General features: G+C 38.8%; 1 protein-coding gene and 1 pseudogene across 1 annotated transcript; both read left to right on the forward strand.

Annotated features, from left to right (window-relative positions):
• The first annotated feature begins 1,599 nt into the window (after positions 1–1,599).
• On the forward strand, positions 1,600–2,542 carry LOC136282865 (uncharacterized; annotated as a pseudogene).
• A 1,983-nt stretch (positions 2,543–4,525) lies between these two features.
• LOC136282841 (uncharacterized) lies at positions 4,526–10,100 on the forward strand. Its single transcript, XM_066170789.1, has 8 exons — positions 4,526–4,663; positions 4,769–4,986; positions 5,545–5,635; positions 6,209–6,361; positions 7,898–7,988; positions 8,556–8,788; positions 8,956–9,105; positions 9,237–10,100. Exons 1-8 carry the CDS (start codon positions 4,549–4,551, stop codon positions 9,767–9,769), a joined length of 1,584 nt encoding a protein of 527 aa, XP_066026886.1. The 5' UTR covers positions 4,526–4,548; the 3' UTR covers positions 9,770–10,100.
• Positions 10,101–13,747: the final 3,647 nt, after the last annotated feature.

Raw genomic sequence — 13,747 nt, forward strand, 5'->3', positions numbered from 1 at the left:
GCTGCTCCTAGGAAGCCTGATTCTGCACAAGATTTTTCTTACATTTTCTACTCCGTAATGCGTATTTTACGGGAGGCCACATTTATCATTTGTGTTTGAACCTACAAAAAATCAGGCAATATATTACACCTGATGGATTTTTCATCACGGTCATAAAATATGGAGGAGGGGCTCTTCAAATCGTCCTCGGAATCCTGTTTGCCCTGGCAAAGAGAGGCTTTTGTGGATGCGTTTTCGAAACTCAAGAGGGTGAGTTAAAACTCAAACTGAAAAAATGGGACCAAAATCTCATGCTTTGTTTCATATATATTCAGGTGAAAAAACATTAATCATTTTTTTTTTTTTTCACCTTTCTGACCATGCATTAGCAGGTCATGTTGTGCATACGACTGTTGCTATGGACGAGTTTGAATGTCAGTTAAAATGTATGGGAACTAACCGTTGCAAGTCCGCGATCAACGTTCTTCCCGGTGACTGTATCGGACAACGTAACAGTGAGTTGAAAAATAAAACGCGGTAGATGAACCCAGAAGATTTTAAACAGAGAAAAGTATCTATATGCTATAGGTCTGCTCGGGTTGATACTAAGTTTTATGGTTACCGTAATTACTTGCCAATATACCGAAGATATTCGGATAATTTTCAGTTTTGAAGGTGAATAATTCTTATAATAAAGTTGGGGTAAAACGCTTGCTGTCATCGGTGGAAAGAGCGTGCTCTTCCCCCGTACAAAGCTGAGCTAAAGCCATGTGCCAAATTGTACTATGTCCGACCATTTCTCGGAACCGGAACTTTACCGGTTTTCTATTTATCGATCTGAGAGCTAAGAATGACAAAAAGAAAATGTTCATTTGGTCGAACGTAACGTTTTAACGTGTCATATGTGTATATATATGTATATGTATACATATACATATATATATTTATATATATTCCCTTCGTTTCTGCAAAAGTAATGTGTTGAAGCACGAGTTGGTAGTGTCACCTGTTTACAAAAAGTTTGCAGCCTGATGCAAATTAGTAGGTTCGCTTTATCTCTAACTCTCAGGATAATTACGTTTTATGTTCTCGGCATCTATATTAACGTTCTTATTAGTTAAAAAAGAGTTTATTATTTTGAACAGCTATTCGTGATTATAAAAACTTTCACGCGATATAAGGTGATCAGAGCTGAACGGATGTAATCCACTTGGTACTTAATTAAGCGAAAAAAAGTTACTCAAAGTATGAAATGGATGAGTTTTTGTCCTTTCGACTGATGTCATGTCAAGAAAAACAAAACGAAAAAATCACTTTTCCTTTAAATTGTATCGTCAGGCTTCCTGTGTGGACGTTTCTCGTGAGCAAAGTTGACCCGTTAATTGCAAATTTCTCAAAACAAAAGCCACCCAGTTGATTTGGCGAATCAGATTATCAATGACAATGATAAAAGTAAAAACAAACTCTTCTATTACTGCGACGAGCAAAAGAAATTTTCATGCAAACTGAAGAACAATTACAGCGATGAAAAAAGGAATCATGAATTATAGATAATAAGTATTTCAATTGTGAGTCAATGGCGCTCTGCTTACAGAGGAAGGCAAGTATAAGAAAACTGATATGCAACAAGAAAACTAAGGAGCTCCACCTGGAAAAGATGACACGGCCAATTTTAGAGTGACCGTTTTAGGGCTGACCCAGTTTTTCATTGCTAGCCTAAACATTCTTTTGGGAATCCTGTTTGTCCTGGCGACCAAGGACTTTTGTGGAAGTGTTTTTGAAACTCGAGTTGGTGAGTAAATACTTCAAAAAAACAAAAAGAAAACACCGATTCTTATACTCTCTTTCTACAGCTAATACTCACTAGAAAGAACGTTTTTTTGCCTTTAAGACTATGCCTTAGTAGGTCATGTTATCCAGACGAATGAATGAATGCCAGTTAAAATGTATGGGAAATAACAGCTGTAAGTCGATCAATGTTGATGGTGACAGCAAAGGAAAACGTAGCTGTGAGTTGAATAATAAAACACGGCAATTGAAGCCAGGTCATTTTAAAAAGCAGAAAGGATCTACATACTATAGCTCTGTTCAGGTGGGTTTTGGGTTAAGCAGGTTTGTTGATAACTTTCCTATCTTATTCACTGCCAAGAACAATGTTTCGGAACTACTGCTATATACTAATGGAAAACTGAGAGAATCAATTGTTATTGGCTTTTAAGTGGGCGTCATCCTTGTAAACGGAACACCAGACAGTTAAAAATCTCGGGCAAACGTTTCTTCAAGCGAGTCTTAACTATCTCCATCACTTTAATTTGCAATTCTGAAGATAAATGCGGACAGTCATGTTCAAGTTTCCGTGTAGCTTTTTCCCACTTTTTTCAGCGTCTTAACCGGTGTGTGAAGATTAATAAACCCATCAAGATCAAACCTCATTTCCTTTCAGCTACCAGAGGCCTATATTACAATCAGCCTGGTAATTCCTGTAGGGACATCCGGGACTCAGGTTTCTTTCAAAAAGACGGGGAGTTCTGGATCGACCCTGAGAAGAACGGAAGGCCACTAAAGGTCTACTGTGACATGACAACTGACGGAGGTAAAAAATACTTTGGAAAAAAAAAGAAAATCAATGAAGGTGTTGTTACGTTACGTATATACCACAATAATAATTGGAACAGGCATCGCATCTTATGTCCAGATTTCATTCGTTTTTTCCAGGAGGTTGGCTTCTTGTTTCCAACGTTGTGGTAGACGACCCGTCCTCGCGACAGCTTTCGATTGAGTCTTCTTACCGTGAAATCAGCAACTGTCACGACAACAAGGCGCTGTTCATCACGAAGGATGCCATGAAAAAACTGAGAACACACTTGTCCTTCACTCAGCTGAGATTTCATCGCAATAAACAAATGGACGTACAATCCACGTGACTACCGCTGCTAACAGCTCTGGTGAAGCTGTCGTCCAGTTCTTCAGCGGTCAAACGGATTCCCGCCCCTTGTACTGTGGCTCGTTTAATAGAATGGAAGATGATAACTCCAGAGCAACTGCAAGTTGTCATCAATGGAAAGACATGAAGTGGGGATCAGTAAAAGGTTAAACGATTTTCCTTTATATTTAGCAGGCGCTACTCACTGGTATTTGCCAAATGGGGATCAAAGATGGGAGTGCGACGGCTAGTTCTTAAGCCCAGACCCCTCGGCCCGGAATCCAATGTGTCAACTATTTTACCACTGCCTGTGCAGGTTCAAAGCCATTTAGACTATCTGAGCTGGTGGTACTGTTTCAGGTACAACGTGCATATTTTCCCTGGCACAAATTCATAGTATGCCGGAATTATAGCTATAGAGTTAGTCTGTGCCTAAAACACAATCATACTGACTGAAAGTAAAAGAAGACCAAAATTCAAATGAATGTTATATAGCGAATAGTACATAAGCGCGTAGATGTGGAGTTTCTCTTCGAGTGTTCAACTCGATAGGTCAAAAGTAAGCGCGGCGAACGAGTGAAATGTCGAGTTCAACCCGAGAAGAGAAATTCAATATCTACAAGCAGCAATGTACTATTTTTCAGAAAACAGAAAGAAAAAGAAAAAGTTACCTTGCGGGAACATATATCATGATACACTGAATTTGTCATCAAGCATAATTTTAAACACATTCACGTCGAAGCCTCACTGGTCCTGCACAAGATTCTCCTAACATTTTCTACTCCGAAAAAATTGTTTTCACGGGAAGCCACATTTATCATTTGTGTTTGAACTTACCACAAAATAGCCAATATGTCATACCTAATGAATTTTATATCATGGTCATAAATTATGGATTATCTACATATGTTGTCAAGTTGAATTTCTAACGAGTTATCAACTGAAGGGTCGCTCTAACATTTCCAATTGTACTCGAGTTAAAATCAGGGAGGCAGCTTTCAAATCTTCCCACTTGTCGCAAGTTCGGTCAATCTTGCTGCATTTTTCATCTGCAAGTCTTTAGCTCTTTGTTTCGTAATTGTTTACCAAAAAAAGTGTACGTTTTCGTGAGCCAAAACTTGGCTGGATTCCATGCCACCGGACAAGAGACATTAAGTTTCGTAATTTTTAACTTTTAAAGTAAAAACGAACTATAAATTAGAGGATCTCCACTCCAAAAGCCAATTAAAATTGATATTATGGGTGAAGTTCACTTTGTGATTGACAGCTGTTTTCTCGATAGCCAATCAAATACTTTGGACTTTTCCAACCATTAAGGTTGTTTCAAAATGTGAAAATTTCGATAAGTGTGCTAACTCCTTCAAAGCTCACAATTTTATTTTATGGAAAAAAAGCCACCTTTTTAAAAAGAGAGAAAATAAGCCCTCAAAAGCAATTAAAGGACTAAAACTAAGATGAAAAACAGCTTTTAATAATAAATAATGTTTATTTTTAATTTAAATTGTCGTCCGATAAGGAGGGGCCCTATTTGTACAGGGAAACAAATTAAGACGAATCAAGGGAGGCTGATTTAAATGCAGAATATGTTTCTCAAGTGAAGAAGTTCCGCTTGGATAAGAAGAGCGATCATACAGAAATAAAGTAGAATGACTGTTTTATGGCTGCTCCAGTTTTCCATTGTGACTCTTCAAATCGTCCTCGGAATCCTGTTTGCCTTGGCAAAAGGAGACTTTTGTGGAAGCGTTTTCGAAACTCAACTGGGTGAGTTAAAACTCAAACTGAACGATTAGGATCTTCTTGATTCTTAGGCTTTGTTTTACATATATTCAGGTGAAAAAGCATCAGTCCATTTTTTTCGCCTTTCAGGCCATGCATTAGCAGGTCATGTTGTGTATACGACTGTTGTTGTGGACGAGTTTGAATGTCAGTTAAAATGTATGGGAAACAACCGTTGCAAGTCGATCAATGTTCACCCCGGTGACAGTATTGGACAACGTATCTGTGAGTTGAATAATAAAACGCGGCAGATGAAGCCAGAGGATTTTAGAAAAAGGAAAGGATCTACATGCTATAGCTCTGCTCAGGTTGGTTCTAAGTTTTATTGTTACCGTATTATTGTTTTTTTTCATTCTCCTTATCTATCTGAGAGCTGAGAATAACAAGAGAGTATTTGCTTAATTTGTACAGACGTAACGTAGAACATAAGTTGAACATATGTGTTATATACCTATAACCACTGTGTTTCTGCGAAGATAACTTGTTGAAGTACGAGTTGATGATGTCACCTGTCAATAATAACTTTGGAGCCTGATTCAAATTATTAGGTATCCTTCATCTCCTAGTCTTAGGTTGACAATGTTTTTGGTATGTTCCCGGCATTTGTATTAACGTCCTTACTAGTTCTTTAGTTTGAAAAAATATTTTATTTTGAACGGCTATTCTTCATCAAAAATACTTTCACGTTTCTAACGTGACCAGAGCTAAATGGATGTAATCCACTTTGTACTGTATAAAGAGAACACAATTGAAAAAATTCTCCAAGAATGAGATGGATAAGCAAATTTTCTTTTTGTCTCGATGCCATGTCAATAAAGCAACGGGAAACAAATCAACTTTCCTTATTTTTGTATTAATTGTGTCAGGCTTCCTGCATGGATATTTCTCGTGAGCAAAGGCGACCCACTAAGAGCGCTCAGTGTCATCCGGGATACCAAGGAACACGGTGCCAAATGCGTAAGTGGTCAGAACATTTTGCCTGTTACGTATTCACAGCTTTTTAGACAAATTAAACTGCATAATCATTACCGGTTGCCTCCTTTTGACAGCTCAAGGCTTAGGATAATGTTACTGACTTTGTTATAAATGAGTCATGACGTTAGCGGAACTTGTCGAGAACAAACTTAAACAAAACATAAAGTGGCGAGAGAACACATGCAGAATCTCACAAACGGAAGTGTATGTGAAGCATAAAACTGTTCTGTTGCTGTTCGGCCAGCTGGATGTTTAATTAAAGTATAACACATTGCGACTCCAAAAGTATCCAAAATTAATTCTGTGACCAAAATATTTCACCTCTGGGCAAAACATTTTTTTTCTCAGACATGCCCTTATATCCACCCAGATATAGAAATAAATATTATGAATAATACTGGGCGATAAAGTAACATTACAAACATTACTTCTACTCACTGTATGTTGTAGCAGAGTGAAACCAAGACTCCTGTTCTTTATAATAAGTTCATTTATATTTATGGTTGAAAAAAGAAAAATTAGCTTTCATTTTTGTTTCATGATTTTAATAATAAGCTCCCGTGGTGAGAGTATTGATCCGCAGCGAAGGTTGCGACGATCTGGGAATTACAGCAAACACTTGTGGCATTGCTTACATCAAAGTGAATGGAAAAGATTATTCTCCACACATCAGAGGCCATAACGTGGTTGTTATCAACGCTACGACAGGTATTATAATCAAGATCGGAGATAAAGCGCGCTGTCATTTGTTGAAAGAGCGCTCTATCAGGGTACAAAAGACAGAGTTGAGTCACGCCATCCACTAATTTGTACTATGTTCCACCATTTCCCGCACTTTTCTCTTGCTTTTTTTCGGTAATTGAAGTGAAATTTCGGAACAAACAAGCCGGCAAGTAGCAACAGGAGAGCCAAGCAAAGGTTTGTAAACATGCCAGGCGCTGCAATTGACGTTATTTTAACGTGAGCAGAGACAAATCGTCAAAGAGAAAACGAAATCGGGACAGCCTGAGTTTTGAAGGTTTTCGCTCTCAGTTAGATTACACGTAAGCTTAGTTACGTGCGGTGATAAAAACCAAACACAGCTAACACTCGTATATGATATATAGTTCCGTGTTTAAAAACGATACATAAAAAAACAAGAATGAGGAAAATTTAACCAAATCGGCATAACTGTTACAATTCATACAATTCATGACGGTCTCAGAGCGATTGCGATCATGCTGTGGTCCATCGCAGCTAGCTCATCATGGCGATCTCCGATCATCGCAGTAAAGCAAGCCTCAGAAATTACATCAGCCCCTCTTCGAGTGAACAACTAAGAGCTTGCTCTGATATCCTTTCCGATGTATTGAGTGGATGGCCACATCAGTCACAGCAGCCGAGTTTAACGGCGCTGTCATCTCGAGCAATCTTCATGTTCCTGCGAATCAGTCAGCTGTCGTTCATACATAAAACACACGCCTTGAGCAGTTTGTTTTCTAATTGTCATGACAAAAAACTTGCGGGTTTTTATGAGCCACAATTCGGCCGGATTTCACTGAATATTTCACTTTCAGATTCCGTATTAAAACTGGAAACCTTTGGCGAAAGTGTTAAATTCGACCTGCCGAAATATTTCAGGTTATGAACTATTGCAGATTGTGATCTGAGAGGGTTTGACACTTTTGACGGCTTTAGTCTTGTTCAACCACTCAAATTATTTGAACCATTCTAACAAGGATTCTGATTGGCTTATTGTAGCATGCTTATGAGAGTATAGAGCATACTGACGACATTGATGTTTGCTTTGAAATCAAGGTTTGTTTTGAAAATTGAAAGTAATGCGTGGGAAATTTAAAGGATTCTTTTTATGAAACAAATAGAGAAGCCTTGACTGTGCTCTATTCTGTTGTAAAGCACTTAGGAAGCAGCTGGAGCACCCCAAAATCATTATGAAGGGTTGCTTATCTGGGGCGAAATAAAAGCAGGTACTAAAACCTTACTTCTGACGACTTTCCCGAAAAAGGCAACCTGGTGTAGGCTTTTATTTTCCGCGCATACGCCAGAAGGTAACACCGCTATCTCCCTATCGACTTCATAGTCCTAATTTAATAGAACGAGGTGCTCGGTTTTAAAGCTGCGGGGTTAACTCCAGCTCGAATAATTATAATTTTTCTAAGCTACCAGTCATCTGGAAGATGTACGTCTTCATTATAAGCTTGATTGTAGTCGAAGGAAAGGTTTATTACCATTTTTCATTTGCAGGTACTGTTCTAGGAGCCAAAGGATTTGACACTCATGCGAATAGTTTCGCTGGTATTCACCTGAGAGATTACCTTAACGAAATCAAAGGAGAGTATGTGCCACATTGACGTGCTTTTAGATATGTTCATAGAACAAAACAAAACGAAAGCTGATATGAAACAAATGTAAAGGAAGAGAATGATCATCCAACCCTCTAAAGAGGAACTGGTCTTTTACGCTGTAATCTCACTACCATAAAATGTAGCATATGATAGTTCAGAGCACAAACATCATGGATCCCACATCATTTTAAGTACATCTGCCCCAGCTTTTTATATATATATATATATATATATATATATATATATAAATATATATATATATATATATAAAGAACTCATAATCTCCTAAAAGATACATATTTTTCTCTTTCTAACGACCGTTCGGGATTGTTTCCAATGTCAAACGCATGAAAATTTGTCGCAATAACTCCTATCCGAAACTGAATCAGAAATATGCTCACAAAACGAGATTCGGTTAATTCCGTGGGGAACGTATTTCAAAATATTAGCACATTAATGCCTCATAGAGGTTTTCGTTCTTGCACTTTTTTCGTAATTCGTAATAAATGTATTTGTTTGCCATTCTCACGGAAATATCGTGTTTGTTCCAATTGCAGAAAAATCGTTTTGGTCGCCATTCAAGATGAAGGCTCGACATACATATCACCAGCGATTGACGCTCTAAAAAGAGTTGGCGCCACCGATGACTTACTTAATCTGACAGAGTTCAGAGGATCTTTTGCTTTGGTGGGATTCGCTGGTGTGAATAGACCATCTTGGATTGCACAACAAAATGCCAAGCGAGAAAGGGGACCCAGTAAGATATCTCTGACAATCCCATCATCAGAAGGTATATCTTCGTTCTATTGATACCCTATAGAGGAATTTCAGCTTTTAAATAAGTGAACGGGCCCATCATAGCGAGCCAGCCACGCATTGACTAAGCATTTTCAGGCTCTCGTGCACTCATATCGGTGTGTGTTGATTAACAAGACAAAACCACATTTTCTCCTGTAGCTATCAAAGGCTTATATTACAATCAGCCTGGCCATTCCTGCAAGGACATCCGGGACTCCGGATATTCCGTTGGAGATGGGGAGTACTGGATCGACCCTGAGAAGAACGGAAACCCTTTAAAGGTCTACTGTGACATGACAACTGACGGAGGTGAGATGCAAATGCTCGATCATCTTAAAAAAAGTAAAGGAACTGAATTGGATTTGAGTTTCTGAAATTCTACTTCATGATGTTTGAAACATTTAGTTCATGTTGGTTGATGTTGGCTTCGTTTTGCACAGGAGGCTGGCTTCTTGTTTCCAACGTTGTGGTAGACGACCCGTCCTCGCGACAGCTTTGGATTGCGTCATCATACCGTGAAATCAGCAACTGCCACTGGAACAAAACGTTGTTCATCACAGAAAATGCCATGAAAGAACTGAGAACACACTTGTCTTTCACTCAGCTGAGATTCCACTGCAACAAACAAAAAGGACGAATGATCCACGTGATCACAGCTGCAAACAGCTCTGGTAAAGCTGTAGTCCGGTACTTCAGCGGTCAGACGGATGATCGACCTTTGGCGTGTGGCTCGTTTAATAGAATGAAAGATGATAACTCCAATATAGCTGGAGTCTGTCACCAATGGCAAGGCCAGCAGTGGGGTCACTCACCGTCGGCAAAAGGGACATTGACCGACCACGCCTTTTATGTCCCTAACAAATATCACTGGTTGTTGGTTCCTGGAAATCAAAGATGGGAGTGTGACGACTATATTTCTAAAAGATTTTTTGCGTTGTCCTCTGGCGATTTCTGGAAAGTCTTTGTTCGTTAAGGCCTGGAAACACCTACATCCGCTTCCACTTTTCCTGTGAAACTTTTCTCTGCAAAGTAAGACGTCATGATCATCGGATAACTGTAACGAGCTTTCAAACTTTTTTTATTTGTTTTTTATCATTCGAACAATTTTCGAGGTTTTCGTTTTTACATTTCGTATGTTAGTTTGTGGCCTGAACGTCTTGGAGGAGTTGGTATTTCACCTCTTATTCAAATACTACGGAGCCTTAGGGGATTAGGTAGATTGTGTTGTAAAATCCTCTGACCGACCTCTACCCCAGCCCCCCTCCCCCTTCTGGAGATACGAAATGACTGGTACTACGGACAAGCGAGTCAACACTTGACACACTTGGAAGTACCTTTGCTTTGACGTTGAGTTAAGCCTCCTTAAAATCTCCTACTACAATCATTCAGGGAGAACTTAAAGACTATTTCAATTTATCGCTCTGTTTTGATTTGCAGTTGGTTTGCTAGTTTGAGTTTGTTTTTACAACCGTTGCTTTTAGAAAAAATTGGTTGGTCAAGGTAATTTCATAACAACAGTTCACTTAGAAATGCAAATTTCATTAGGAAAACTTGGAATAGAAATGCTGAGACAAATTTGTTAGAAGATGCAGTAACATTATTAAAAAAAAAACACGTTACAGCAGGGTTGACGTAGCCATTTCACACACGAAATTTTAAAATAATAAATTTCAGTAGATTTTGATGTTTAAAAAGTTCAAGGTAAAACTATTTCTAAAGTGATGTTGTAAATATTTGACATGTAGATGATTATGCGCACAGACACACACAACCTTTTCATTCCCGTTCCGTTCCCAAACTTCATTAGTATGGGTACGGAACGACTTAACTAACTGAGTACGAATGGTCTTAGCTGGGTACGAAACGACTGGCATCCGCTCGTGGTTGTCGGTGAATTTCTTTGGGTTGTTGGCGAACCGGCCTTGCATGGGATGTCGGCAAGCTGGCCCAAGTTATCAGCGAGGGCCTAAGTAATCGGCAAACTGGCCTTGGTTGTCGGCACACTGGCCTAAATCGTCGACAAACCGGCCTTGGACAAAGATACAAACACAACATCGACGAATATTTCAATAAATCGATAGAGTTTAAGAATATTACATAAGCATAATACATAATACTGTGTTCCTAATATTCTTTGCAGTGCTTATATTGCATCTTGGTTCTTACATAATCTTATTGTAATGGTTTCTGAAAAAACCATCATTGTACGAAGCCAATAAAGTTATTACTATTATTGTCATTATTATGGATCGAAAGTCTATCTGATTTGATTAACCACATACAACTGACTCGAGGTGACTAAAGAAGGAATTATTTAAGTCAGCGCTGACTTTGATTGGTAAAAGTATGAAGACTTTGTAAAATTCAGTTTTGTGTCCGAGACATAATCAGCAAAATTATTCCAATTAAACATGTTAGAGCTTACAATCAAACTGAACACCTTAGGTTTGACTTGATCAACCACACTGTCTTCAATTTTTCTTGTCTACTTTATCCCAGTGAGTCGCCTGCGGACATGCGCTTTGTGTGCGCCCCGAAGCGTCAGGCGACCGAGCAGTAAAAACGAGTAACAAAGCCGAGGACGATTGTGACGGGAAATAAGAAGCACACCAAAACTGCTGGCTGTCGGCTCTGCCGTGGGTGGGGAATATACGATCACTGCAGCACAAGGTGTACAGAGACCGTGTTTGACGAGGGTGCAGCCAAACGATTGGTTGTATGTTATATTTTTAATAAAACAGTATATTGTTTAAACTTATGACTTTCCAATTAATACCTCGCTCAAGGTAAGTGTGATTTTTTCCCCTTTGTTATTAAGGATTATAAGAAATCGACCTTACAAAAAAAATTTTGTAAACATGCCAAGCGCCGTAATTTACGTTGTTATAACGCAAGTAGAGACAAAAGTCCTCAAAGAGAAACAAAATGGACAGTCCGAGTTTAGAAGGTTTTCACACTCAGTTAGATTGCAAGCTTACGTACAGTAATAAAAAACAAACACGGCTAACACTCCTATACTGCACAAAGTTTTGTGTTCAAAACAAAACAGAACAAACAGAAACGATGAAAAATATAGCCAAACTGGCACAACTGTTATAATTCATACTAATCATGAAGGTGCCAGAGCGACTGCAATCATGCTGAGGTCCAAGAAGTCAACCTCCTGGAAAAAACGAATGAAATCTGGACATTAGACGCGATGCCTTTTCCAATTTTTATTGCGGTATGTACCTAACTCAACAACAACTTCATTGATTGTCTTTTATTTTCCAAAGTATTTTTACCTCCATCAGTTGTCATGTCATAGACCTTTAGTGGCTTTCCGTTCTTCTCAGGGTCGATCCAGTACTTCCCGTTTTTGAAAGAAACGTGAGTCTCGGATGTCCTTACAGGAATGACCAGGCTGATTGTAATATAAGCCTCTGGTAGCTGAAAAGGAAATGAGGTTTGATCATAATGGGTTTATTAATCTTCACACACCAGGTAAGACGCTGAAAAAAGGGTAGAAAGCTATACGCAAACTTGAACACGACGGTCCACATTTATCTTCAGAAATGCGTTTTAAAAAGGAGTCCCCAATTGAAAATTTCCACCATCCTCATTGCACTTAATAGTCATGTATTTTGTTTGACAACGTCTACAATATAACTTTTCTATAACAGTCTCATCACTTACGTGTTTCACAATGTTTTCCTTCGTATCCTGGATGACACTGGCAGCTTTTAGTTGTTTGTTTTCGCCCGCGAGAAACACTCATGCAGGAGGCCTGATTAGTAAAACAGAAAGGTGAACTTTTTTCTTCCCGTTCTGCCATCGATTGTTGTTCAGAGTAAACAAAGCTTGTTTTCTCGTTATCAGTATTCAGACGCTTAATGTGCGATTTTTAAAAGCAAATTTGACGTTACCCTTACACTCTTGTCAACACTCAGTACATGCTATACAAGCGGAAATGAAACCTTTTGGTTCGAAGGTTGTTGCAAAACAGGAATTGCAAAGTGATGGAGATAGTTAAGACTCGCTGGAAAAACGTTTGCCCGAGATTTTAAACTGCCTGATGTAAGCCAATAACAAATGATTCTCTCAGTTTTCATTAGTATATAGCAGTAGTTCCGAAAAATTGTTCTTGGCAGTGAATAAGATAGGAAAGTTATCAACAAACCTGCTTAACCCACAACACACCTGAACAGAGCTATAATATTTATATCCTTTCTTCTTTTGAAGATGACCTGGCTTCATCTACCGTGTTTTATTATTCAACTCACAGCTGCGTTTTCCTCCAAAACAACCGCAACTTGTCATCAATGGAAAGACATGAAGTGGGGATCAGTAAAAGTCGTACAGGAAAGGTTAAACGATTCAACTTTATATTTACCAGGCGCTAATCACTGGTATTTGCCAAATGGGGATCAAAGATGGGAGTGGGACGACTTTAAGAGGAACTCTCATACAGAATTTTTTTCGCTGTCATTTGATGATTTTTGGAAAGTCTTTGTTCGCTAAGACCTAAAAGCGACAGTCAAATACATCTACTTTCACAGCCTTGAAAAGCTCTAACAACACACGCAGAAAAATACGATATTTTTTCAGGTGTGTTTGATATAGCCAATCAGCTGCTGACACGTCAACCGCCTTTCACGTCTGTTATTGATGAATGAACGGCAAAGTCTTCACCATTCTCAATTCAAGGTCGTTTGTCGGAATGTCCCCGGATTATGGCTGCTAAAACACTGAAAAATCCGTATCGCTGACAGACAGTGACATTCAAATTTTCCTAAAAAAGAGGAAGTAAACCAAAATACCAAAAGAAAAAACCGAAAGTTACGTATTCAGTGCCCTTGGTAATGGCATTTCTCACCGCTGAGAACGAAAATCGATTGCTGGAAGATTTGTCAACTTTTGCTGTGTACCTGAAAGATTTCTTCTGTTGGTAAGGACAAGGTCAATAACAGAG

Source organism: Pocillopora verrucosa, chromosome 8 (genome assembly GCF_036669915.1).
Source record: "Pocillopora verrucosa isolate sample1 chromosome 8, ASM3666991v2, whole genome shotgun sequence".
NCBI lineage: Eukaryota > Metazoa > Cnidaria > Anthozoa > Scleractinia > Pocilloporidae > Pocillopora > Pocillopora verrucosa.